A 25,322-nucleotide genomic window follows, 5' to 3' on the forward strand; every position below is an offset into this window, starting at 1 on the left:
ACAAAATGGAGGTCGTTTTGTTGTTGGTGGGAAAGTAGGCTCGATACCCGCTTGGAGGGGTGCAGGAGCCCTGTTGACGGGCTGGGAGCGTGGCTACGAATGGTGAGTATCGCTGAGTGAGAAACCCGGGCACCGGGCTCGTCGGCCACGGTAGGCCAAGGGCCCATGGGGGGCCGGGATAGCGTAGTGGGCACGGGTGCGCCCGCATGATGCGGGGGCCCGGGGCGCCATCGGTCGCGTGGGCAGTGTCGTGGGCATGGGTGACCCTCAGAAAGGGGCCCGGGATGCCAGCCTGCCACGTGAGCATTTCAGGGGAGTTGCCAGGGAGGGCACTCCCCGGTGTTTAGGGAGCTGGTAGGCTCGGAGGCAGTGTAGTGCCTGGGGGTGCCATCGTTGGGGAATCGGCAGAGGGTAGTGCCTGCCAAGGGAGCCACACGTCCCAGCCATGAGACCGTGTGAGGGGACGGAAGGAAAATTGGGGGGCGAGGCCTGAAATTTGCGAGGACACCAACACAGGCGACGGGAATCTGGGTTGATAGAACGAATGGCTTAAGCGAGAGGAGCTAGTTGAAAGCCCCGGGGTAGTTCAAAAGTTAAATGGATAGGGTAGATTAGGAAGTGTACCACTCTGCACCATCCATCCCTTCGCTCTCGTTGTGGGCCGCTGGACCCACTTTGGGTTAAGATCGCTGAAGTCTGAGGAGGCCATCCTGAGGCTTTATTGGGCCTCGGCACAGGATGCTAGCTCTCCCTTATTCCCCTCCGGGAAGGGAACGTAGGGGTTGGGAGTAGGCTAGGAGACGATAGGTTAGCCGAACGAAGACGATAAAGGGGGTTCGGGGACGATTTACAGTGGGAAAGTGAAAGTAAAAATAAAAACAAACAAAAAAAATAAGTTGGGGCTAAATTAGGTTTTGACAAATTAAGGGGGTGGGTATGGACAGAGACAGGCAAAGGCAATAGGCTGGGAGGGAGAAAGTAGGTAGGTCTGAGCCCGCCTTCCGAGTGGCCAGCACCACCGCACTCCCTCCACCAACCTCTACTGAAAAGCAAAGGCTGGCCAACTTCACTGGCTGGCTGTGTTACTTCAAGGCCTGTGCCGGCCCACTTCATCGGCTGACTGTTTACTGCAAGGCCTGTGCCGGTCAGCTTCACTGCCAGCTGCGTTTGCTCTGAGGCCTGTGCCGGCCAACGTCACCTGCTGGCTGTGTTTGCTACAGCAGCCTTGTCATGCCATGCCTTGCCTGCCTGCCTTTGGCTTGGCCCATGCCTACTGCCCTCGTCATCTTTTCCCCCCGTTCTGTTTTGCATTTCCCCCCCTTGTTCATTGCCATGTGCACCAGGATCGTCGCGCAGTTTGCGAGGACTGCCCTGTTGGCAGCTACAACACGGGCCTGCAGTGGCGGCCCGTGCACCGTTCTTTGTTTCCATCCATCCATTCATCCATCCATCCATACATCCATTGTGTTCATTGTGTGTGCCACTTGAGCTGGCACGGAGACTGCGTTGCGCAGCTCATGCGCCGTTGCGTTCATTGCGTGTGCCACTTGAGCTGGCACGGAGACTGCGTTTGTGCAGCCCATGCACCGTTGTGGTCCACTGCGTTCATTTCAAAGGGGGAGGCCTTGGACTGCGTGTGTGCAGCCGGCCACATTCCCTGTCACCTGCATTGCATGAGCCAGAGACTGCGTGCGAGCAGCCTGGCTCCCTGCTAACATTTCTCTTTGCAGAGTCCATCGATCCTGGGCCATGGAATAGTGTAAATTATAAGGTTAAGGTGTTAAGTTGTGTATTGTATATGAGTGCGCCCCCGGCATGTGAGTCTTAGCGCCGGCAATTTATTTAAGTCGTCCGTATGAGTGGGTTTGTTTAGTTAGTTACTCAGCCCGTAGTTATTTATTTTGGGGACACGAATACACTGAATGTTGCACTCGGGGATCCAAAGGTAAAACGTACTCGGGGAGAACTACACATGATGGCACACGGAAATTTGACGACTCCGAAGAGTCTGTAAAAAGGGGAGGGGATAGTGTTGTGGCTGTGGAAATTCGCAATACACCATAAAGGGTCCTTAGATCAGTTATGACGCTAAGTTCATGTGTCGTTAGTCCACACCTGTTGTTTAGGGGGAATATGTGTGATTCATCCGGGCTGCGACGCTTTGAGTTAGCCATTTTTCTTTTCTCTATCATTATTTTGGATCCAACAACCTCAAACCAACCAACGACAACGGCAAAAAAAGAAACGTGCGCTAGTGCACGGGTTTGCACACCCCTCTGCGGTGCCAAGGCTGGCATGGGAAGGGGGCAGGGCAGCTCCCTCCCCATTGGTGTAGGCCCGACGTGAGGGGGTCGGAGTGGGGGCACGCCCCCCTTTGAGAGCCTTCTGGAAACGCCTCGAAGGGAGGTGGAGCCGTGAACGGGGCGGAGCCCCGCGCGGCGAAGGGCGGAGCCCCGCCTTACAAAAGGCAAATGGAAGCGAGGCTGACCCTCTCTCTGATCGTGGCTCATGTTGGCTGTAGCTCTCTCCGAAAAAGGCACCAGCTCTCTCTCCTTGGGTCTCGCTCTCCAAAGCGCTCCCTTCCTCCTCTCTCGTTACCGCGCTCGTGGCCCGGCGCGGCCTGTTGGTGGAGACGCGGACGGGAGGCACCGCAGTGCGGCCTGTGGTGGACCTGCGCGTCTGGACGAGGGGTGGCGGAGAGGGTTCGCCGGCCTCGTGGGAGGCCGGAACCAGGCGCTACCACGCTGACGGTAGTAGGAGAGGAGGACTCGACGCTTCATGAGGGAAGTCACTTCTTTTCTTTTCTTTTCGGGCTTTTGTATGTGTGTTTGTGGCGCCAGTCCGACAAGTAAAACCTGTATAAGTGACTGTGCTGTAAATAATTGCCTTTTATTCGGTCATAGTGCCTTCCTTTGTTCTCATTTGCCTGCTTTTGTTCCTATTTGCCTGCTTACGTGTGTGAAATAAAGTGCTTGCTTGTCGGACTGTTCCCCCCGTTTCGCTTCGTCCTTTCCTTTGTTGAATCTCCATCTTGCATCACGTAAGGGATTGATAGTGGGTTTAAAATATCCGGTAACCAATGTGAACCATCAAGGTCGACGATAACTCCGCTCGGTTATCGCTGTAGCACGGAACGAGCCGCTTAAGCGGTTCTTGTCCGGAGTCGACCTGTGGCATGGTACAACCCCTCGGTAGGTTACCCGTGCGAGTACTTAGGTATATCGACTTTTGGCGATTCACCCTATTTCGCGTGGGTAGAATGCGGACTGGGTTGTGGTGAGGTTAAACCCCCACCCGTGACTAGCTCTTATATGAGGTAATCTTTAGAAAAAAAATTAAGATCCTAAACCCCAAGCCACATGGTAAAACCAGGGGAAAAATTGGTTCATTTTGGAGCCCTCGGAGGCAAGGGCTTATGGTAAAACTTTTATAATTCATCACCTAACTGTATTATCCCAACAAAAATATATCTATGGATAGATAATGACCCTATAATCACTGTTATGAGGAAAAAATTCTAAGTTCCATATTTTCAGGAGGGCTCCTATAGTTCACCTTATTTTAGCTCGTTTTGGCCCAAAAGCCATTTTTAGCTTCCTATAGAGTGAGAAATATGCATCCCAGAGGCTATCTGATGCCATAATTGAAAAATTTGGATGCCAATTAGTAAATATTTGCAATATTAACTTTCTAGAGGAGTCCATTATAAAATTATAAGCCCCTGAAGTTGAAAAAAAAATGTTTTTCACATTTGGCATTTTTAGGGCCAAATTTCAAAGGTCTGTTGAGATAGATATTTTTTAAACTCTGAGGAATTGAAAGCTAATCTTTTGCATGGTGAGTAGAGCCTTATAGATTTACATTTAAGAACCTTTCCAGCAAAATCTGAGGAGGTGACCTGGGGAGGTTTTTGAAATTTAGGTGAGCTGGTACGGAATTACCCCATTGCAACTTATTTTCGGGTGTTTTTAATATGTGCGTTGGATTTCAGACAAAAAATTGACAGTCTAAGACGGTGTATTCAGTACTGGAAGGCGTCAATCGGGGGCATACGTTTAGTCGGGGAAAGAGCCAATCGGGGTATATCATGTTGGCAGAGCTGGCGCTCATCGTACCCCTCCTTCCAAGCTCGTAAAATGACACGCTGATTTTTAAAACATGACAACCATTGCTGATGTTCTGAACCATCCTATATATTATTTCTGTTAACGTCTGCGCGTAATTTGATGTTTCTCCTCCGAAATGGCTGAACGGATTGTCGCCACATTCGGCATGCGGGTGGTCTGTGGTCTAATGGACGGCATAAGCTATGTTAGATCGCGCCAGACGGAGAGGTTTGGGAATTTATGGCGTTTTTCTAATTTTTACATTAGTTTGCATGGCAACGTGTGACGGCACCGCTGAGAGGTGTAATGACGTCATGATGTCTGTCGTCGACAGAACTTCACCGCTGAGAGGTGTAATGCCCAGACCCCCCCACCCTCCGTGGACCACAGCCATCCATCACCTGAGCTCCACCATGAACCTTGAGTCCCACACGTGTGAATGGGGACCAAACCAGCGACCATTGTCAGGTGCCGCATCGAGGAGCACGCCCTTCCTCCGACGGTTAGGTACACCACCGAACTCTGGCCCCCAGCTTGTCTCTCTCCACAGCTGTGAGGGTCCAATAAAGAACTCTAGGTTTCTTTTCATTTTGTGTGTGTGTCTGCATGTGGGCCCGTCTTTAAGTCAAACTGAATAAGTGTTTTTGGATCATTGTAAATACTTCTTGCATATTCGCGTTAAGTCTTGCTTTGTGTCTTCATTTACTGTAAATAAAACTTGTTAGAAATGTTCTCAGTTCATTTCCGTCCCTTCTTGAATTGGTCCAGCATGTTTCGGATCTGAGTTTAGGCGGGGTTTTATCCCCGGTTATAATCCGTTCATTCCAGCCGGCACGGCTTTGGCAGTTTCCACTCGGCTGCACTCGCACCGGAGTTGGTAGTCAGGAGTTGGAACTCTGCCGCAGTGGGTAGAGTGACCCAGTTCGAGCAAGACGTGCCGAGGGCATGGTTTCCACGGTAGTCGAAATCGCGTAGTTAATTAGGTAAATTGGTTATAGACAAATAGACCCTACGCTCCGCGGTTGAGATATTGGCGACCATGGTCGGTTAAACGACCTGCCAGCTTGCGGAGTTATCCGAGCGACGGCTTACAATTCCGGGAATTTGGTGGGAGACGACACAAGCTTTCCCCCCAGTGGTCGTTCTCGCCACCGACCCCCGGCCCACAACAATATATATATCCAACACCAGGCAGGTGTATGTCTATGTATATATGTATGTATATATATATATATATATATATATATATATATATATATATATATATATATATATATATATATATATATATACAGGGTGTCCCCAAAAAAATACAACTTTTCATCTGCAAAGAGGATGGTCATAACTTGTATATTTTTAAAAGATATATGGCTGGATAGAAAGCTGAAAGGTTGAAGTTTATTGTACCAATGTCAAAATTGCGACCAAAATTTAAATTTTGATATAGAATCCAATTATCCAACCAATTATCTCATACCAACCAACCGCCACACACATGGTGACTTTGAGAACAGATCGAGGCACCAGTTCAGTTGATGCATTACCAGGATTTTCAGTTCCCCAGTACCGAAAGTTTTGCTTGTTTACCTCGCCGGACAAGTGAGCATGGCATTCGTCCGTCGTGAAGTTTTTTGAGGAAGTCTGCATCTTCCTCCAACTTTCCTGAGAACCAATTTGCAAAGTTTAGTCGTTTACGTTTCTGTTGATCAGTAAGCACCATTTCCGTTTGAATTTTGTATGGAAAGGCATGAATGTCTTGGCGAAGGATCCTCTGAACGGTGCTCTTATGAATGTTTGTCTCGGCAGAAAGTCGTCGAATCGATTTTTTTTGGACTCTGAATGACCACCTGTCTTACCATTTCTACATTTTCTTCACTACGACCTGTCCTCTTCCGACCACTGTGACCCTTGTGAAGGTCACAGATGGTTCCCACATTGGTAAACTTTGCAATGGTGCACTTTATTGTGCGAAAGTTTGGTGCATGGCGCAAGTAGATACCGAAATGTCTCGAGTAAAGAGGTTGCACCTGTATGACACTTTTCGTCTGGTGCCAAAGTTCAACAATTTTCGTCCGTTGTTGTACAGTCAGTCTTGGCATTTTTCTGGCATTTGCTTGGTATCAAAATAAACTTCAGGTTCTCTACAACAAGAAATGAAGTATTAGTGACAAAATTACAGCTTTATTAGGATCAAACGAAGCATTTTAAAAGTTGTCTTTTTTTTTTGGGACACCCTATATGTGTCAGTTCACGTCAGGTATGGGAGCATGCGCCAGAGCAACGCGTTGCTGCGTCCACTTTCCGCCGGTACTCCAGGGGCCTCCGTCTGGCCATCCACCAGGCAGATGCCAGGCCCATCCCCATCTCCTTGAGATGCCGATCAACGTGCTGCAACCACGAGGCACGTGGTCGGCGCATTGGCCTCCTCCACTCACAAGACTCCCTCGCTGAGAGAATCTGGTGTGCAGGATCAGCGTCAGGAAAATGAGCCACATGTCCATACAGCCGCAGCTGACGCTCACGGACTATGCAGGAAACAAATCTCATTTGAGTCTCTCTCAGCAACCGCTTGTTGGACACAAAGTCTGACCAGCGATAGCCAAGGATTCTCCGAAGAGACCTGGTACCAAAGGAATTAAGTCTCCGTCTCAGATCCTTGATCAGAGTCCAAGTCTCGCATACATAGAGCAAGACTGAAAGCACAAAGGACCTGAAGACTCAGACTTTTGTCCTCCCACACAGGTACCAGCAGCGCCACACCCCATTATCCAGTAAATCCATGACTCCCCAGGCCCGACCCAGACGTCCATTGACCTCTTACTGACAGCCGGCAGAGACATGAATATCACTGCCAAGGTGAGTGAATCATCCCACGACCTCAACATCCTCACCACAAACAGGCACAGACAGGACAGCAGCATCCAAGATGTCATTTAAAGCCTGGATCTTAGTTTTGACCCAGGAAACCCGTAATCCCAGCGGCTCTGACTCCTCATTCAGCACCTCGAGGGCCCCCAAAAGGATATATAAAGTCTCCGCAAAGATGCCTGCATCAAACTACGAAATCAAGGTCAGAGATCTTGACATTCCCAAATGATGCACCGCTGCTTGATCTCTCTGACATCCTCCCTCAAATCCAGTCCATACAAGTGCTGAAAAGTGTGGGGGCCAGTACACACCCCTGACTAACTCCAGTAACAACTGGAAATAAGTCAGAGATGGTACCACCATATCTCACAGCACTCTCAGTACCAGAGTAGAGGTCAGACATCATATCGATCAGTTTTGGTGGCACCCCACGAAGACCAAGAATCCTCCAGAGGGCATCCCGATTCACTGAATCAAATGTTTACAGAGATCAACATAGGCTGCAAGCAGCCCCTGCCGAAACTCTCATCTGCGTTCGGTGAGGACCCGAAGAGCAAGGATACGGTCAGTCGTTGACCTCTTTGGTGTAAAGCCTGACTGCTCTGGATGCTGGTGCTCAAGCAGATGATGGCGAACCCTTTCAAGAATTATCCGAGCAAAGACCTTGCCCGGCACTGAGAGCAGCGTCATCCCTCGGTAGTTGTTGCAGTCTTGGCGATCACCCTTCCCTTTCCAAAGAGGGACAACAAGGCCCCTCTTCCAGTCAGTTGGGATGATGCCTGTTTTCCAAGCAGAGCACAGAACTGCATGCAACGACATGAGTGCAGCATTTCCACCAGCTTTGAGAAGTTCAGCATGGATGCCACAGATCTCTGGAGCTTTACCCCATTTCAACCGGTTCACCGCAGCCTGTGTTTCCACAAGCGAAGGTGGACGACAGTTGATTGGAGGGTCAGCAACAGGGATTGTAATACCCCTGACGTCCAACTCGACAGCTGGTGTATCAGCCTGGTGCAACCGCTCAAAGTAACCGGCCCAGCGGGTCTTCACTTTGGACTCCTCTGTCAAGAGCCTACCACCCTCTGCTCCAACTGCAGTACACCGAGGGATGGGCTTGGTTGCACGCAACGCGCGAATTCCCCTGTAAGCAGGACGAGAATCCCTTGACCACAGGTGATGCTCTACCCCCTCACAGATTCCTCGCACATAGGCCTCCTTGTCCACCCTTGGAGCACGTACAGTTTTGCGCCTCAGCTCCCTGAACAGCTCAGCTCTGCCATTCAGGCTGGCCCTGCGACTCTGGTCAATGGTATTCAGTGTCCCTTGAGAGACAAAATTCTTCTTTGCCCTTCGGTGAGTTCCAAGACATCCACCGGCAACATCAAGGACGGTGGTCTTGAAGGCACTCTACAACTCTTCAAGACCTCCCAAACCACCAGACTCCTCAAATCTCCACTCAACTTGTTCGCAAACTCTTCAGCTACCCTCTCATCCTTGAGCTTGCCAACATCCAGCCGAGGCTGGGATGGTACCATTCACCTGGATTTAAGGTGCAACTTCAGAGGTGCTACAACAAGCCGGTGGTCAGTATTGAGGAACTGAGCACTCTGGTCGACCCTGCAGTTCTGGATCATCCTCCAGCGATCATCAACGAGGACATGCTCAATCTCCTTTGCCACACCACTAGCGTTGGAATACCAAGTCCAGCGATGAGCTTGTGGGCGCTGAAACCATGTACCGGCCACCCTCAGTCCATGACTTCTTGCAAAGTCATGGAACTTAGTGCTATTCTGGTTCATAGTTCTTGACCCATGGGACCAACACACGTCTCATAACCATCCCTTTCAGTTCCAGTCGATGGATTGAAATCCCCCAAGTCTAGAAGTGTATCTCGTCTGGGGAACTGATCATCCACAGACTCAAGCGTGGTGTGGAAAGCCTCCTTCACGGTGAGATCACTCGCCTCAGTCGGAGCATAAACAGAGACCAGGGAAATGACACCCAAGGAGTGACGAATCCTTAGTCTCATAATACGCTCGTTGACTGGTGTCATTGTCATTACCTCAATTATCATTGGAATCAGCTTCTTGGACACAACTACAGCACCTCCTTGAGTATGGTAACCATCAGAGCGACCAGACCAATAGTAGGTGTAACCACCCACCATGATCTCGCCGCAATCTGGTCTCCAAACCTCAGAGAGTGCTGCAATACCGATGTCCAAACGCTTGAGCTCAGATGATAACAGAGATAGGTGATCATCCTCTCTTAGGGATAGGACATTTCAGGCACCCACCCAAAGGGACCGCCTCAGGTTAACCCAAGGAGACTGCTGTCTGGTGGACGACACCTCAGCACCACTCCGACACACTCTCCCGCAATCTGACCCGGGAATGTTACCCCATGGTTTCCCTCCTATCATCGAAGATTGGGGTCCCGAAGGCTTTGCCCCAATCCTGTCATCTGGTGAGCTGCCCTGCGAAGGGAAGCTGCACAGGAGGTACTCCCACAGAGTGGGTTTTCAGATTTTTTTTTGCATTTTTGTGTTTTGTGGAATGAGTGCAAATCCTGCCACCAACCTCCTAATAAAAAGTAACCCAACTGCAGGAGGACGTCCGCAGATACAGTTGGGCACTAGATATCGATTGCCGTTGTCTCACAAGGAGCTCCTCTGCCCTTTGATGGGTTTTGTTTTTAATGCTACTGGGTGTCCATATCCTAACACCCTCGTCACCAAATAACCTCGTGGGGAAGACGGTTTAATCGCCGACGACATATATTTATATGTATATTTTTATATATATTTATATATATATATATATATATATATATTGTATATGTTCGGGCAGCGGCTTGGGATCCAAAAAGTCCTGAGTTCAAGCCCTGTTGGGCCACTGAATTAATACACCAGGAGGTTGACTCAGCCTGTCATCCTTCCGAGGTCGGTGAAATGAGTACCAGTATACTGGGCCGGTGTATACCCCGGTTAAAATAGGTGTGCCATATCCCTGTGTCGTAAGAGGCAACCATGGTTGCGTCAGGAAGGGCATCCAGCATAAAACAAGTGCCAAATCACTATGCGGATCATACGGATGATCCGCTGTGGCGACCCCTAACGGGAGCAGCCGAAAGAAGAAGAAGAAGATATATAGATGTATATATATATATATGTATATATATATATATATATATATATATATATATATATATATATATATATATATATATATATACACATATATATATATATATATATATATATATATATATATATATATATATATATATACACATATATATATATATATATATACACATATATATATATATATATATATATACACATATATATATATATATATATATATATACACATATATATATATATATATATATATATATATATATATATATATATATATATATACACATATATATATATATATATATATATATATATATATATATATATATATATATATATATATATATATATATATATATATATATATATATATATATATATATATATATATATATATATATATATATATATATATATATATATATATATATATATATATATACACATATATATATATATATATATATATATATATATATATATATATATATATATATATATATACATATATATATACAAACAAACACGACATAGTGACCGAAGCTTTTCGTGCTGCGCTCTTCAGGGTAATATCGCAGCAAGTGAAGGAGGAAGTGAAAGCGCATGCTTTCTACCCATGTCTCAAAAAGGTAGACACTGACTGGGTCAACCGTAATGACGTCTTGGTTAATCCGAACGCCCATTGGTTGGCTCATCGTCTTCACCTCGAGCTTCCATTGGGTGGAGCAGAATTCGTCGATGATTGGCGTTTGCAACCGCATGCTGGAGAGCGGGGGGGATGGGTTTCCCCAAAGGTCCATTCACCATTTGTTACCGTACTTCCCTTGATATATAGATCCTTGTTTGTTACTGGAAAGGTTTTCCGAAACCTTGACCTTTGACCTTTTGACCTCAAACATAGTTTAATGTTTGATTTGAAACATAGTTTCAAACATAGCATTCCCAATTTAATGATGGACTGTGCAAATCCTGTTCAACTTCCAAGTTAATAGGATGTAAATTGACAATTTTTCAGCTGAAAATTGATGATTCTAGAAGTTTGACATTGAGTTCACTTTTGACCTTTTGATCTCAAAAATAGTTGGATTCCCAATTCAGTAATGTACTTTACAATTGCTGTTAAATTTTCAAGTCAATCGGATGAAAATTGACGATTTTTAAGATAAAAATCGATGATTTTAGAAATTTGACCTCGAGATGACCTTTGACCTCAAAATCAATAGGCTTCTCAATTGAGACTACCTTTACAACTTGGTAACGTTTAATTATGATCAGTTTAGAATTGTGACCTGTAAGTGACAAACAGACAAACAGACAGACAGACATAATAACAAAATCGACTAACCAATATACTTGAAAAATCTTTGATTTTGCAAGTAACAAGACGACGTCATGCAGATCACGATACTTGCAAAATCCATAAAACAAATTTCACCTCAAAAATAATGGGTGGTTGAATTCAATGACCAAATATGCAACTACTCTTCAAATTTCAAGTGAATCAGATGAAAATTGACAATTTTATAAATTTGGCCTATGTTGAGCTTTTGGCCTACATGGCCCTCCAAAATAATTGGTGGTTTAATTCATTGACCTGAAATAGATATCCTCTTCAAATTCCAAGTCAATTAGAGGAAAATTGGGGAATTTAGAAATACCACGTTAGTTGTTGACCTTTGGTCTATGTTGACCTTTTTGTCGATGTTAACCTCAAAAATAATTGGCTGCTTGAAATCATTGACGTAACATATAAATCCTGTTCAAATTTCAAGTCAATCGGATGAAAATTGAGGAATTTAGAAACCTCACCGAAGTTGTTGACTTTTAACCTATGTTGACCTTTTGACCTCATAAACAAGAGGCTTATTCCTTATGACAAACTCTACCATGTGGTGAAGTTTTGTGAAGCTCGGTTTAAAATTGTGACCCCTAGGTGACAAAGAGACAAACAAGCCGGTAGGCTACATGGCTGCTCGCTCGAGATGGAAAGCTGGCTGACGCGACTAGCCGATATTCATGTACATGCTATCAATCAATTTACCACAATAAATATGATTATCACAGCCCTCTTAGTTTGCGCCCAGAAACCCGCCTTGTGAAATTTTTCAGGCATGTTTCCAAAGAGACTCTAACAAATGGCAGCCCTGGTAATTCCATTTATCTATTCGCTAAAGATTTTATTTTTTTATATGAAGCTGTAAGACATTCTCCTTGGGCACAAAAAATAACAGGTCCCAAGGAGGTCCAGTTTCAGAGGTATTGATTTTTTTTGTACAGTCCACAATAAGTGTACGATAAAGTATTTTAACTGTTGCTAAACAACGGAGGTGTGCATAGCAACCATTCATTTTTGTGTACATGCTAGCCACGTTGTACACATTTCACCCAAGTTTCATCAAAACCAGACTCTTTCTCTTAGAGATATTCGCAATTAACCGTTTCTGAAATGTTCGACATGTACTCGCCCAAAACCTTTCTCCTCCTACAAATATTTTTGTTAGGGCTGCAAATTGGCATGAAGGGAGCTAGATAGATTGCGCACAGAACTTTAAGCTTCGATTTTTCGATTTTTTTTTTTAGATTTCTTTTCGATTTTTTTGACTACTTTAAAGGGCCGTTGCTATGCCGTTGCTAGGGCCCGGGGTCCCATATTCGAAAGTACACGATTCCCAGAAATATTGGTCCTACCTACCAAATTTCATTGGAATCGGTTGAGTGGTTTAGCCCCGAGGCTTGACCAAAGTTTTGTGGACAGACAGACAGATGGAAATGTCCAGAATAAGGGTGCTCTCAGAGCAGCCAACAGAGAGACACAATAACAAAATCGACTGTCCACTCAATATCCTTGAAAAATCTTCGATTTTGCAAGTAGTAAACAGACAGAAATGGGTGAAAACATAACCTCCTTCACCTTCACTGGCGGAGGTAAAAATAACATATTGTTGCGGATTCGCGCCCGCCGGCGTGCTGACGGCCACGTAACTCGAATCGCGGCACGTCGCCCACCGGACGGACAATCCAGTCGTGACCCTCTCGGACTAACGCCGGGAACCAGTCACGGGTGGACCTTTCGGTCTCACCGCGATCGAGCCAATCAGCCCCCGCGTGGGATAGGGTTGCTCGCCAAATTCGACCTACCTAAGTACCCACGCGGAGGGTAGACCGGGCGATCGCACCTCGCCGCAGGTCGACTTCGGACACGGGCCACTTAAGCGACCCGTTCCGTACTATCGGGATAACCGAGCGGTGTTATCGTCGACCTCGACGGTTCGATTAATTATCGGGCGTATTCAGCCCACTACCAACCCTTTACGTGAAGCAAGATGAGGATTCAATGAAGGAAATGACGAAGCGAAGCGGGAAACAGTTCAACACAAAGCACATTTATTCGCGACGAACGGAAAGCACACATATTCAATTCCACCAAAAGCACACAGAAAAGAAAAACACAATTCAATTTACACAAAAAGCAAATGAGACAATGCAGATCTACTATCGATTACGCGAGCACACGGCAACACTTATACAATTTTACTTCACAGACGGCGCCGACAACACATACCCAAAACCAAGGAAAGAATACCCTCAAGGATGAGGCGGGCCTGAGGCCGAGACCGGGTCGGGCCTACCCGTCTGGTGATGAGACGCGGAGCGGCGATGGTGCCTCAACTCCGCGGGCCTCGCGGGCAGTGTCTGGTAGGGGGTGGGAAAGGGGCCCCCTTGGTCGCACTATCTCAGCGTGGGGGGAAACAGGAGGGGGTTGCTGATGCTTGGGGTATAGAGGATTTTTATTGCCCCGCAACGAGCGTCTCCACCTCGGCCAGGTCGCGCTGTCGGCCTCCCTGGGGTGCAGCTCCCTGCACGACGCGAGCACCCCCTCGTCTGCCCTCGCCGCCTCTCCACAGCTCCGTCCCCTCCGTTCCGACTCCAACGCACACGACGACCAGCTCCTTCTTGCCAACTCCACCGCCCGCGAAGTCTTGACTCTCTGTTCCCTCTCGACTCTCCTACTCCCTGGACTGACGAACACGGTCGCTTTTTATCAGCCCCGTAGCTTCGCCCTCTCATCCTTGACCCCCTCCCTTCGACCTTTCACCTCGCTCCCCATTGGCCCGAGAAAAAGTGGGCATGAATGCTTTTTGATCCATAAATTTGCATATATCGATCGCCCTCCAACGCCCTGGGGGCGGGGCCAATTCGCCCCTCGCTCACCGATTGGATGGCAAAAAGTGGGCGTGTGTCGTTTTTGATCCGTTTTTGAAGCACAAAATCCGTGATTTTGTACACGCTGTTCGGCGCGCGCCCTGCACGAGTCCAACACCGGTACCCACAAGCGGCGCAAGAACGGTGGCGATGCGACGGTTGCGAGGTGTGACGTGAAGGTCGTGGCGGTTGTGGTGAAGCGGCGTTGTGGTTGGTGGTTGATGTTGTGACTGGTGGTGGTAACAATGGCGGTTGGTCCAAATTAAAGATAGTAAAAGAAAAACGGCTATCCTGAAGAGTCGCAGCACGCATAAATGACATGTATTCCCACTAGACAACGGGTTTGGGCCTAACTACACATGTACTTACCGAGATACCTCACCTAAGGGACCTGAATGGTGGTTTGCGAATTTGGTAACCACAACAATATAAACCCTTTCCTTTGTTAACATACACCTTGTGTCTCTGGCAGGCCATCGGTGAAATGGACAACTTCTTGGAATGGCTCCAGTCACAAGGTCTGAGAGCAGAAACAGCCCAAGCAGTGATCAATGTACTTGGAATTGAGAATCGCAGGGTTCTTCGAGCTTGTACAGACTCCGATTCATTGCGAACAGAGCTCCTCTCTCTCGTCAAAGAGAAATTTAAATTTGCAATGTATGCTGACTTCTGTAAATTTGTGAAATCTTTTTTGAAGCCGCAGGTTGTTCAGCTTGCAGGCTCTTCTCTGTTGGGAAGTCTGTTCATCAACTTGGAGAATGTCATTCGAGAACTTTCCAGTTTCTGTGAAAAGTTTATTGGATTCCAAAATGTTCTGCTGGAAAACGTTCCTGGTTTCCAGGGAATCGGTTTCAGTGATGTCTGCAACCTCCACTATCAGGATGATGGATTCACACCCAAGTCTGGTATGTCACTATGAAATATTTTATACACACTCGCATGTAAAAAAAATATTTTATGTTCAACCATTAATGTTTTTATGCCTCCGCTGATGAAGTCGCCGGAGGCATTATCTTTTCGGGTTGTCTGTACGTACATACGTACGTCCATCCATGCTAATTTTGTCTGTGTTCTCTGTAACCGCTTATCCGATTGAAACGACATTTTCCCCACTCAGGTCGAATGTTTTAATGATAATTATGACGTCATAGATCATCTGGTGTGGCAGCCATGTTGGAATAAATGAAAAACTTTGGACCTCTATCGACAAAATCACTCTATGGAAAAAAAATGAAACTTGGCACATGTCAAGTAGTCTCCATGACAAGTGTGATTTTATTTATTAATTTTTTTTTTAATGTCATTGTTGGTTTGGTTTTGACAACATAATTACATATGTCGAACGCATTATCTGATCAGATCAGTGGGTCATCTTGGGCTAAATTTTATGGGGGGGGGGAGGGGGGGTGATATTGATCATGTCATCGGTCATGTGGTTTGGCAGTCATTTTTTTTTTTTTACATAAAAAAACCTTCAAAAATCTCAAACGGCTGAACAGATTGAGGCAAAACTTTACACGTATGATCGTCTATCCACAAGGAACAAAATTATCCACTTATGATGTCATAGGTCACATGATTTGGTAGCTATGATTTCTATTTTTGAAGAATAAAACTAAAAAACTTCTTCTCCAGTACAGCTTAAAAGATTGAGGGAAACTTCACCCACATGTTCCCCAAGCCTTAGGGATACCAGGGTGTTGATGAATAATTAATGTCACATGGTCTGGTGGCCATATTGGATTCAATGAAAATCTTCAACTATTTATTTTTAACGGCTTCATCAATTGACGTGAAACATCACAATTGTGATTGAGTAGTCATGGGGAATATATGTTTTAAATTTGACACTGATTGGATACATGGTCTGCAATCTGGAACCAGAATTATTTAATTCTAGCAAATACCACTTGTCAAATCGCTGATGGGAATACTAAAGGGAGGAGGGAGAAAAAGAGGGGGGAAGAGGGAGAGAGGTGGGAGAGCAGGGAGAGTGAAGAGGTAGGTGGAGGGGAAGGAGAAAGTAGGGTGGGGGAGCGAAGAGGGATTGGGGAGTGAGGAAGGGTGGGGGAGCATGGAGGGGTGGGGGAAAAGAAGACCGTGTGAGGTGAGAGGAAGGGAGGGCAGACGTGCGGTGAAGTGTTAATTACAATTCATACTGTTTCATCAAAATGATTCTGCATAGAATAACAGTGAAGATGGAAACAATAATGTCTGAAATCCATTTTATACCAGTCACACTACAAACACTGCCCTGACACGTCCAGAAACAAAACCCGCCAGACGCATCCAGAGCCAAGCCGTCCGGACACAAACACTACTTGGCCACATCCGAAGACAAATTCCCATCCAGAGACGGACACCGACCAGACGCGTTCGGAGAAGAACACTGATCGGACACCGCCCGGAGACGGGCACCGCCCGGACGCGCTTGGAGACGGGCACCGCCCGGACACGGACACCGTCTAGACGCGTCCGGAGATGGACACCGCCGCCCAGACGCGCCCGGAGACTGACACCACCCGGACATAACCACCCTCGAATATGTCCGGGCACGAACACCGCCCAGACATAACCACCATCTGGATATGTCCAGAGAGAGCGTGAGAGGTGGGGAGAGTGAGAGAGCAGATGCGGGAGGATGGTACTGCACTGTATTAGGTTGGGGTAGAGCTAGGATGGGAGAGAGAGAGAGAAATAGAGAGAGCGAGAGAGATAGTGGTAGTGGAGTTGGTAGAAAGAAATATATTGTGCTGAATGAAAAAAAAAAAACACACACACACACACACACACACACACGCTTAGCCGATATTGGTAATTTTTCGGGACTCAGCAGGTTGGAGTCAATGTGATTATCAACTACAGTTAAGTACTCAATGCATACAACCCAGAAACCTTGAGTAGCTTTCAGCACAAAACAACATTGCATTTATATAGACATTTCAGGGATATGTTCACAAACATTATTCTTTATACACAGCTGCTTGTGGTGTGTGGAAGAAAGAAATTGGCTTGGTAATTTAGAAAACATGTTAATACAGCAAACGGTTCAGAAATTGGGTGTTCTTTCACAACTCGCTCAGGGTGACTGAGCACGAACCACTCGCTCAGGGTGACGGAGCACGAACCACTCACTCAGGGTGATGGAGCAGGAACCACTCGTTCAGAGTGATGGAGCAGGAACCACTCGTTCAGAGTGATGGAGCAGGAACCACTCACTCAGGTTGACGGAACATGAACCACCCGCTCAGGTTGACGGAGCACGAACCACTCACTCAGGTTGACGGAGCACGAACCACTCGCTCAGGTTGACGGAGCACGAACCACTCGCGCAGGTTGATGGAGCATGAACCACTCGCTCAGGGTGATGGAGCACGAACCACTCACTCAGGTTGATGGAGCACGAACCACTCACTCAGGTTGACGGAGCACAAACCACTTGCTCAGGTTGACGGAGCACGCACCACTCACTCAGGTTGACGGAGCATGCACCACTCACTCAGGTTGATGGAGCATGCACCACTCACTCAGGTTGACGGAGCACGAACCACCCACTCAGGTTGACTGAGCACGAACCACCCACTCAGGTTGACGGAGCATGAACCACTCGCTCAGGTTGACGGAGCATGAACCACTCGCTCAGGTTGACGGAGCACGAACCACTCGCTCAGGTTGATGGAGCATGAACCACTCGCTCATGGTGACAGAGCACGAACCACTCGCTCATGGTGACAGAGCACGAACCACTCGCTCAGGGTGACAGAGCACGAACCACTCGCTCAGGGTGGCCAAAAAAACAACGAGGTTACCCAGGAAATGTCTTGACACTCAGAGTAAGGTGGCTGAGGATTACCTGATGAAGCATACAATTACATGTGGCCGTTAATTATCTTCAAAAGGAGTGTTTTAATTAACCCAAACACTCAATTTTCAATCTTGCACTTCCTTTCGAGTTTTCTTTGTACGCATGCAATGTTTCAGACTGCTCGGTTTTATGGTTTTGGAGTTACAGAGGAGACACACACACACACACACACACACACACACACACACACATTGCCTTCTATTTGTGTAGATTTTGAATCTTGGTTCAGGGATTTAAATCAAACTTGGAAGAAGGATGTATAGTGATGTAATAATTTTGGCGGAGGCATATCTGGCAACATCGCGACATCGAAGAGTGTCCTAATTATGCAATGCAGTGATATTGGCAGACTTCCAAGCATACGGAATATGACCGAGGACAAGTGGTGGGGTGAAAAGGGCAGAGAAAGGAAGGGCAAAAATAGCAGAGCCGGTTTGTCGGACATGAGCAAATGCCATCCGATCCCATTGCAGAATCAGAGTGTAGGGTTGCCAGAAGCCAATCCACCTTCTGAGGTGTAAAATGTGGAGTCCAGGAGCAGTTGGGTGCGACTAAGAAGGAAAGAGATTGAAAGAGGGAAAGTTGGAGACAGAGGATTTGGAAGCAGACATAGAATTGAGGCATTCGGCCTTCTCATGTTGAATCTGCTGTGATGCCATTTGAAGTGAAGGAAGGAAGGAAAAGATGGAGGAATGGAGGGGGAGCATACCCCAGAAATTGAGTTAACAAGGTGCCACCAAGTTTTGTGGGGGGGGGGGGCAACTTTGAAAGCTTAATCTTGAAGTTGACATGTTTTGTGCCTCTCCTGAGAGTGGACACACTTGTTGCGGGCTTTGTGTGATGATTTGAGGTTGCTTCTGTCGGCTTTGCCTTCCAGGAGGAGAATGCTAGTTGTTTCACCTTGGAAAAGAAAATCCAAAGATTATGCCTTGATAAAGGTAATTTTAATAGGGAAACACTAAACTCAAAGAAAAACAATATCCTCAAACAGAAAATATTCACAGGGGAGGAACTAAGAATAAGAGATGAACAAACTGATGAGGCAATGAGAAATGACTGGTCTCCGATAAATGGCGACCTACCACCAATGCCAGAATGGAATGATGGGACATATGTTTAGGATGAGCTTCCCAGAGTACAAACTCCCCCCAAAAAGGAACAACCAACAGAACTTACTCGTGCTACACAGAAACGAGAACAAGCGAGGAAAACAGAAACTAGAACAAGCGAGGAAAACAGAAACATGAGATTTTAAATTTAATCACAATAACGGAAACAGAAATTGGCCAACAGATTGGAGGATTGAATCAAGAAACAAAACTGAAAACTTCACAACAGGACAAGAGAATGACAAAATGAAATGCTGCAGAAGCGCCCATATAAAAAGATCAACTCGAAGTTACAAACTCAGATCAAATGGCACCTTTGCAAACAAAATAAACAGTAGCAAGGATAGATCACAGGAGGAGAATAATGGACAACAACAGAACGAGAAGAGGATGGTGCCAATGAACAGCATAGGCTGGAAGATGAACTGGCTCATAAAATAGAGGAAATCAAATTAATATTGCCCAGGCAAAGACCACATCTCCACCACATAAACACCCTGGTAAAAATGCTAGTTAGAACTATGGTATATGAAAGTTGTACTCTCATATACTACAGTTGGTAACAGGTCCTACTCTAGTGGTCTGCAGAGAATTATGACTTGAAAAGGAATGCTATTTTTTCTTGAGCAACAATGAACAGTTGAAGAATCAAGTAAGGAGAATAAACCAAGCAGTCATTAAAATGCTCCCAAAAGCACCTTATCTGAGAGAAATTAACGATGTGAGTTTTGCAGCAGCACTGTATGTCCAGGAGAAAATAACAGGCAAACAAAGACACAAAAAATATTCTGACCAGAAACAAAACACCACAATGGAAAGACTTGACAAGCAGAGACTGACTGAGGGTGGAAATGGGACAAATTGAACAATTTAAGAAGGGAAACAGAAGTCCAAAGCTCATTAACATAATTAGACAAATAATAAAGAAATGCAACATAGAAAACAATGTACTGTAACCATCAGCTGCCCATCTTCTTCTTCTTGTATATGGCAGCTTGGCTGCTGTGCAGCTATCATTTTGTTGGGGTGCAACTATACTGCTGAAGCTGTGCCCCTATACCAGTACATTGGTACTCATTTCAATGACCTTGGAAGGATGACAGGCTAAGTCAATCCCCACCTGGTGTTAATTCAGCAGCCAACAAGGCTCAAACTCAGGATCCTAAGATCCCAAGCCAGCCATCCTAACCACAAAGCCAATGCTTGGCTTAGCTGCCCATAATAAGCTCAAAATATAACAGAAAGCAGGGAAAATGAAAAAAAATACAAAACTATGATGAGGCCAACAACAGAAGAAATAAAAATCAACAGTTTGAAAACAACCCAAAAAAGTTCCACCGAGAGCTGGGGAACCAAACAAAATGTGGTAACAACCATCTGAAAAGAGGACCGAGAAAAATTCTGGAAACGTATATTTGAAGACAAGAACACAACAAGGAGGCAGATTGGCTACGACACTTGGAAAATAGAAAGCAACATCTGCAGGAAATGCACCCAATGATAAATTGATGAAGAGAAAATTGGAAAACATCTCACAAAAGCACTGAAATCCACACAGGGGATTCTAAACTTCTGGCTAAAGTAACTACATAATCTTCACCCTCACTCCGCTCGAGCATTTAACAAACTCATCCAAGGGAAACAGCCAATGAATGAATGGTTCACAGAAGGGAACATTTTCAATCCCAAAATCTGTTGAAACCACATCGACCCAACAAATATAGACAATAACATGCCTCCAACAACATATATACTTTTAACAGGTATAACCACCGATGCCATTTATGATCACCTCGTTCAACAAGGAGCTTTATAGGTAGAGCAGGAAGGATGTACGAGGATGCTGTGGAGCAATAGATCATTTATTGTGAAACAAAACCATTCTCGAAAACTGCAAGATTTGACAAACCAACATATCCACAGCCTGGATAGATTACAAAAAAGCCTTTGACAGTGTCCCACGTTGATGGATTATAAAATGCATGCAAGTATAAAAAATTGACCGCCAAATTGTTACACTGATTGAGAAAGCAATGACACTCTGGAACACGATGTTGATATGACCTTACCTGGAAGGAAAGATTGAAATCCCAGGAGTGAAGATATGACGTGGTATCTCACAAGATGACAACCTTTTCCCCTCCTGTTTTGTCTGGCTCTGGACACACTGAGTAACGTCATCAATGAACAAGGACGCGGATACATTCTGACATGCAACAGAAGAATGACCAAAGAAGCAACAAAGGTTACACCCACTGCACATGGATTATCTAAAACTCTTAGCACTGAATGATATAAAATGGGCAGATCCACTGAAACTAGAAAAGCAGTACTCAAAGGACATTCAAAAGGAGTTTGCTCTTGACAAATGTGCCAAATGCATATTTGTACAAGAAAAAACAAAAAGAACAAACAACATCTGAAGCGATCAAAGTACAACACAGGAACTAGAAAATGAAGCATCCTAAAAATACTTCGGAATAGAATACCCCCAGATACAACATAAAAAATGCAGAAAATCATCACCAAAGAGTACCTACGCAGAATATGACTAATTCTGAATTCGTCCCTCTCTCGAAGAAACAAAAGCAAAGCTATAAACCAACTTGCAGTGCCGGTATTCCAATATCGCTGTGCAATTATAAATTGGCCACGATTGGAAATCAACAACTTAGACACAAAATCAAGGAAACTTCAAACTACTCACAAGATATTCTACAATGCATTGGATACAAATCCAATGCATCCTGAGGTTGTACTTACCGAGACGAGAAGGAAGAGGCAGTTTGATGGAGCTTAACCAAGTGTACAGAACATCATGTGTTGGACTTGCAGAGTATGTGAAAAGCTCAACAGACTATCGGATGACATTTGTATACGAGCTCGAAAACAACAGACTAGAAAAGGGATCCTTATATTAATCTGTTTAGCAAAACCTTCCAAAAACACATGCAAATGATGGATACCACACAGGAAAATGAAACCGAGACAAACACAGCCCCAATTTATTGCAAATCAATTAAAAAGGAAAACTACAAAAATAAATATCAGCAGATATACTCTGACAAATGTGAGAATGATAAAAGAGCAGGAAGATAAAAAAAAAAAAAACAGAGCTTGACAGAACAGGGATCGACAAGGCAGGCTCATTGGAATTGCGAAGAAGAGGTCAAATTAGTTGGGATGAAAAACGAGTCATCAATACTCAAGACCAAGAACACTACACCAATGCTCTTAAGAAAATGAGGGATTAAACCAATCGGACAAGTATGGGTTACCTCCTTTCAGGATGTAAAAAAACTCATGTCGGAACAGCTGTACCCATAAAAACATGACCATCTGCAGAGTAATCTGCTGGCACATCTGTAAACATTTCAACATCCAGGTCCTAGAAAAATCATGGAAACACAAACCAAATCCGAGCCCTGAAAATGAACATATAATGCGCATGCATGACAAGATGATCGCATCAAGTGTGGACATCATAAACAAGGCACTGAGTCTGGACATAGTGCTCAAACACAAAAAGGAAAAGTTAGCATTATTGATCGAAGTTTCATTTCCCAATAACTTTGGATAAATGCCACAGAAATCAGGAAAATGACCAAATACCAGGATCTGAAAAATGAGGTCAAGAGGACTTGGAAATTGAAGAAAGCTGAAATATTACCATTGATAGTAGGAGCTACAGGAATAATAAAAAAAAAACCTTTACTGAGTACTTAAAAAGCATTTCAGGGAGTAGCACTACAAAGAATGCCTGGTGTTGACTTAATGGCTAGAGTGGTGGGCCTGGGATCCTCGGGAACTGAGTTCACATCCTGCTTGGTTGTTGAATTAATACCAGATGGGGTTGACTCAGCCTGTCATCCTTCTGAGGCTGGCAAAATGAGTGTCAGCTTGCTGGTATACTGTGTTGGAGTGGTGACCTCTCCAGGATTGTGCCCAATAACCAAGGAGACTGCTTAAGCAGCACCAATGCTCTGCACAGAGTATGGTCCCAATGGATGATTGACTACAAACAAGCTACATGTCGAGGCTGTCAGAGGTTCAGTGAAAATTTTCAAAATTGTCCTGGGAACAAGACTATGAGAACAAAGTTTCACAGTTTGATTCATGAATCATGATCCTTTACCAAAAAGGAAGTGGAGATTTTTATTTCTGGGAGAACTTCCTCCCACCTCACGAAATCCACGAATGGAAATGACAACCAAAGTGAGAGTAAATTGAAAACGAGAACAGTAAATAGGTCCAGGATGCTTCAGGCAGGCATTGCAGACAGGATTATTACCTGTTCCTGGGGTTTTATGAAGAGCGGCCGAGATACAGGCAGCTTCTTCTCGAGGTTTTGCCTCGCGGCTTACTGTATTTTGGTTTGAGTTTGTCAGGTGCAGTGGAGGCATTGAGGCAATGGGTGAGGGGGAAGCATTGAGAGTGTAGGTTGAGGAGGGATGCAGAAGTGTGGACATGAAGCTTTGAGGGAATTGGGATGGGGGTGGGGGCAGAAAGAGGGGACATGAAGTGAAGGGATGCTGATTTCAAATTCCCAAACGGGACAAATAAAAATAAGGTCAAGGGATGGGAGGTAAGAATATTTGTTGAAAGCATGGAGAAAGGTGGAGCTGGAGGTACGGGAGGAGAGTTGGTGGATTAAGCACGAAGCTGACAGACAATTTTGAAAAAATGTTTCTGAAAAAGATGAGGAATAGATGATGGTGAAGAAGGTGGGATATTCCTCATGGAAAAATAATTAAGGTGAAGCATTTTAAAGTGGTTTTAAAGGAAGAATGTTTATATGTTCGGAGTGGTTGAGAAAAAGGGGGGGGGGGGGGAGAATGGAGAACAGAAAGTACAGGCAGAAACAATTTCAAGTTGAATGATATTTCCAATGGAGTGGAATTTTATTTTTTTTGAAGTGAGGAAGGGAAACAGGATAATGTTGAGGAGGTCGAAATAAAATATATGGGAAGAAAGAAGCAAAACAAGGAAAACAGACAAAAGGGACAAAGCAAAAGTAGGTCGTGAACAACACAAAAACAAACTCGATAAATACAGCACAAGAAGGCTTGAATTAACAGACAATACGTGACTTTTGAAATGACGTAATCTACCCCAGATTGTTTGGCATGCATTCACAGAAATCCTCTGACAACAGTCATCAGGGCGGCCTAGACATACATCATGCCTGAAAAATAAGGATTGTACCATGAAACAACTCACCAACTTTCTAAAGAAGCCAAAAATACTTGGAAATGTACTTGTGAGAAAGGGGTGTACCTCTGCACAATGAAAGATTCGGAGAACTTTCTGATCAACTTGATACTTCTGATCAAAAGTTAATATCTGGCAGCCCACACCACAAAAACTCTCGATGCTATGGGCCCATGAAAGGCCCTAGGGTTCATAGACGTGCTGATTTCTTCACAAACCTTTGTGCTTCTTAACACCGATGGGTAGGTCATATCTGGGGCTTGCCAATGCACAGGGAAAGTTTAAAGTGATTATATTTGCGATAAATCATGTTTGGGAGAAATGGGTGGAGAGGGGGTGGGAGTTGTGTGGGCTTTGAGTGACATTATAAATTAAAAAAAAATGTTTGGTTCTAGGGCCACAAGATAAATTGTACTCGATTTTTGCATCTGTTGGTGAGCGTAGAAGCATCCGTACATGTTATAACCATTGCTGCCACCAACTCATTCCATTAACAGCAAATGATGCGGACCTGGAACTTCTCATGCATTGATATTCCTCGTCTTCCTGTATTTGAGAGTCCAATTTGAATGCAGGAACAGAACAATTATGGTTAACCGTTTGGAAATAGGATTGCATTTTATATGCAATATAACAGCAACACATGGCAAAAGATAAAACAGAAAAACATGAAGAATCTGGTTTGGAAAATTTGGCTTTAATGAGGTCGATGTGGCAGTGGCACATTTGATCAACACGTGGAAAAATCACCAAACCAGAAGTCAATACAAGAGGTCACAAAATTATGGTGCTGTTTATATTCGGTAATTTATTGT

The 25,322-nt window shown here is 45.1% G+C and overlaps 1 protein-coding gene across 1 annotated transcript in view; it reads left to right on the forward strand.

The window, feature by feature from the left end:
* Nucleotides 1-25,322, forward strand: part of LOC147029112 (uncharacterized) — a 74,147-nt gene that overhangs the window by 28,497 nt on the left and 20,328 nt on the right. The window contains exon 3 of the mRNA XM_085876186.1: nt 14,795-15,227. Coding sequence (XP_085732312.1) covers nt 14,807-15,227 — 421 coding nt within the window. The 5' untranslated portion in view covers nt 14,795-14,806. The remainder of the gene's footprint in view (nt 1-14,794; nt 15,228-25,322) is intronic.

The sequence above is a fragment of the Eptatretus burgeri genome, chromosome 4 (genome assembly GCF_056783735.1).
Source record: "Eptatretus burgeri isolate ZD-2024b chromosome 4, Ebu_testis_v1, whole genome shotgun sequence".
In the NCBI taxonomy this organism is placed as follows: domain Eukaryota; kingdom Metazoa; phylum Chordata; class Myxini; order Myxiniformes; family Myxinidae; genus Eptatretus; species Eptatretus burgeri.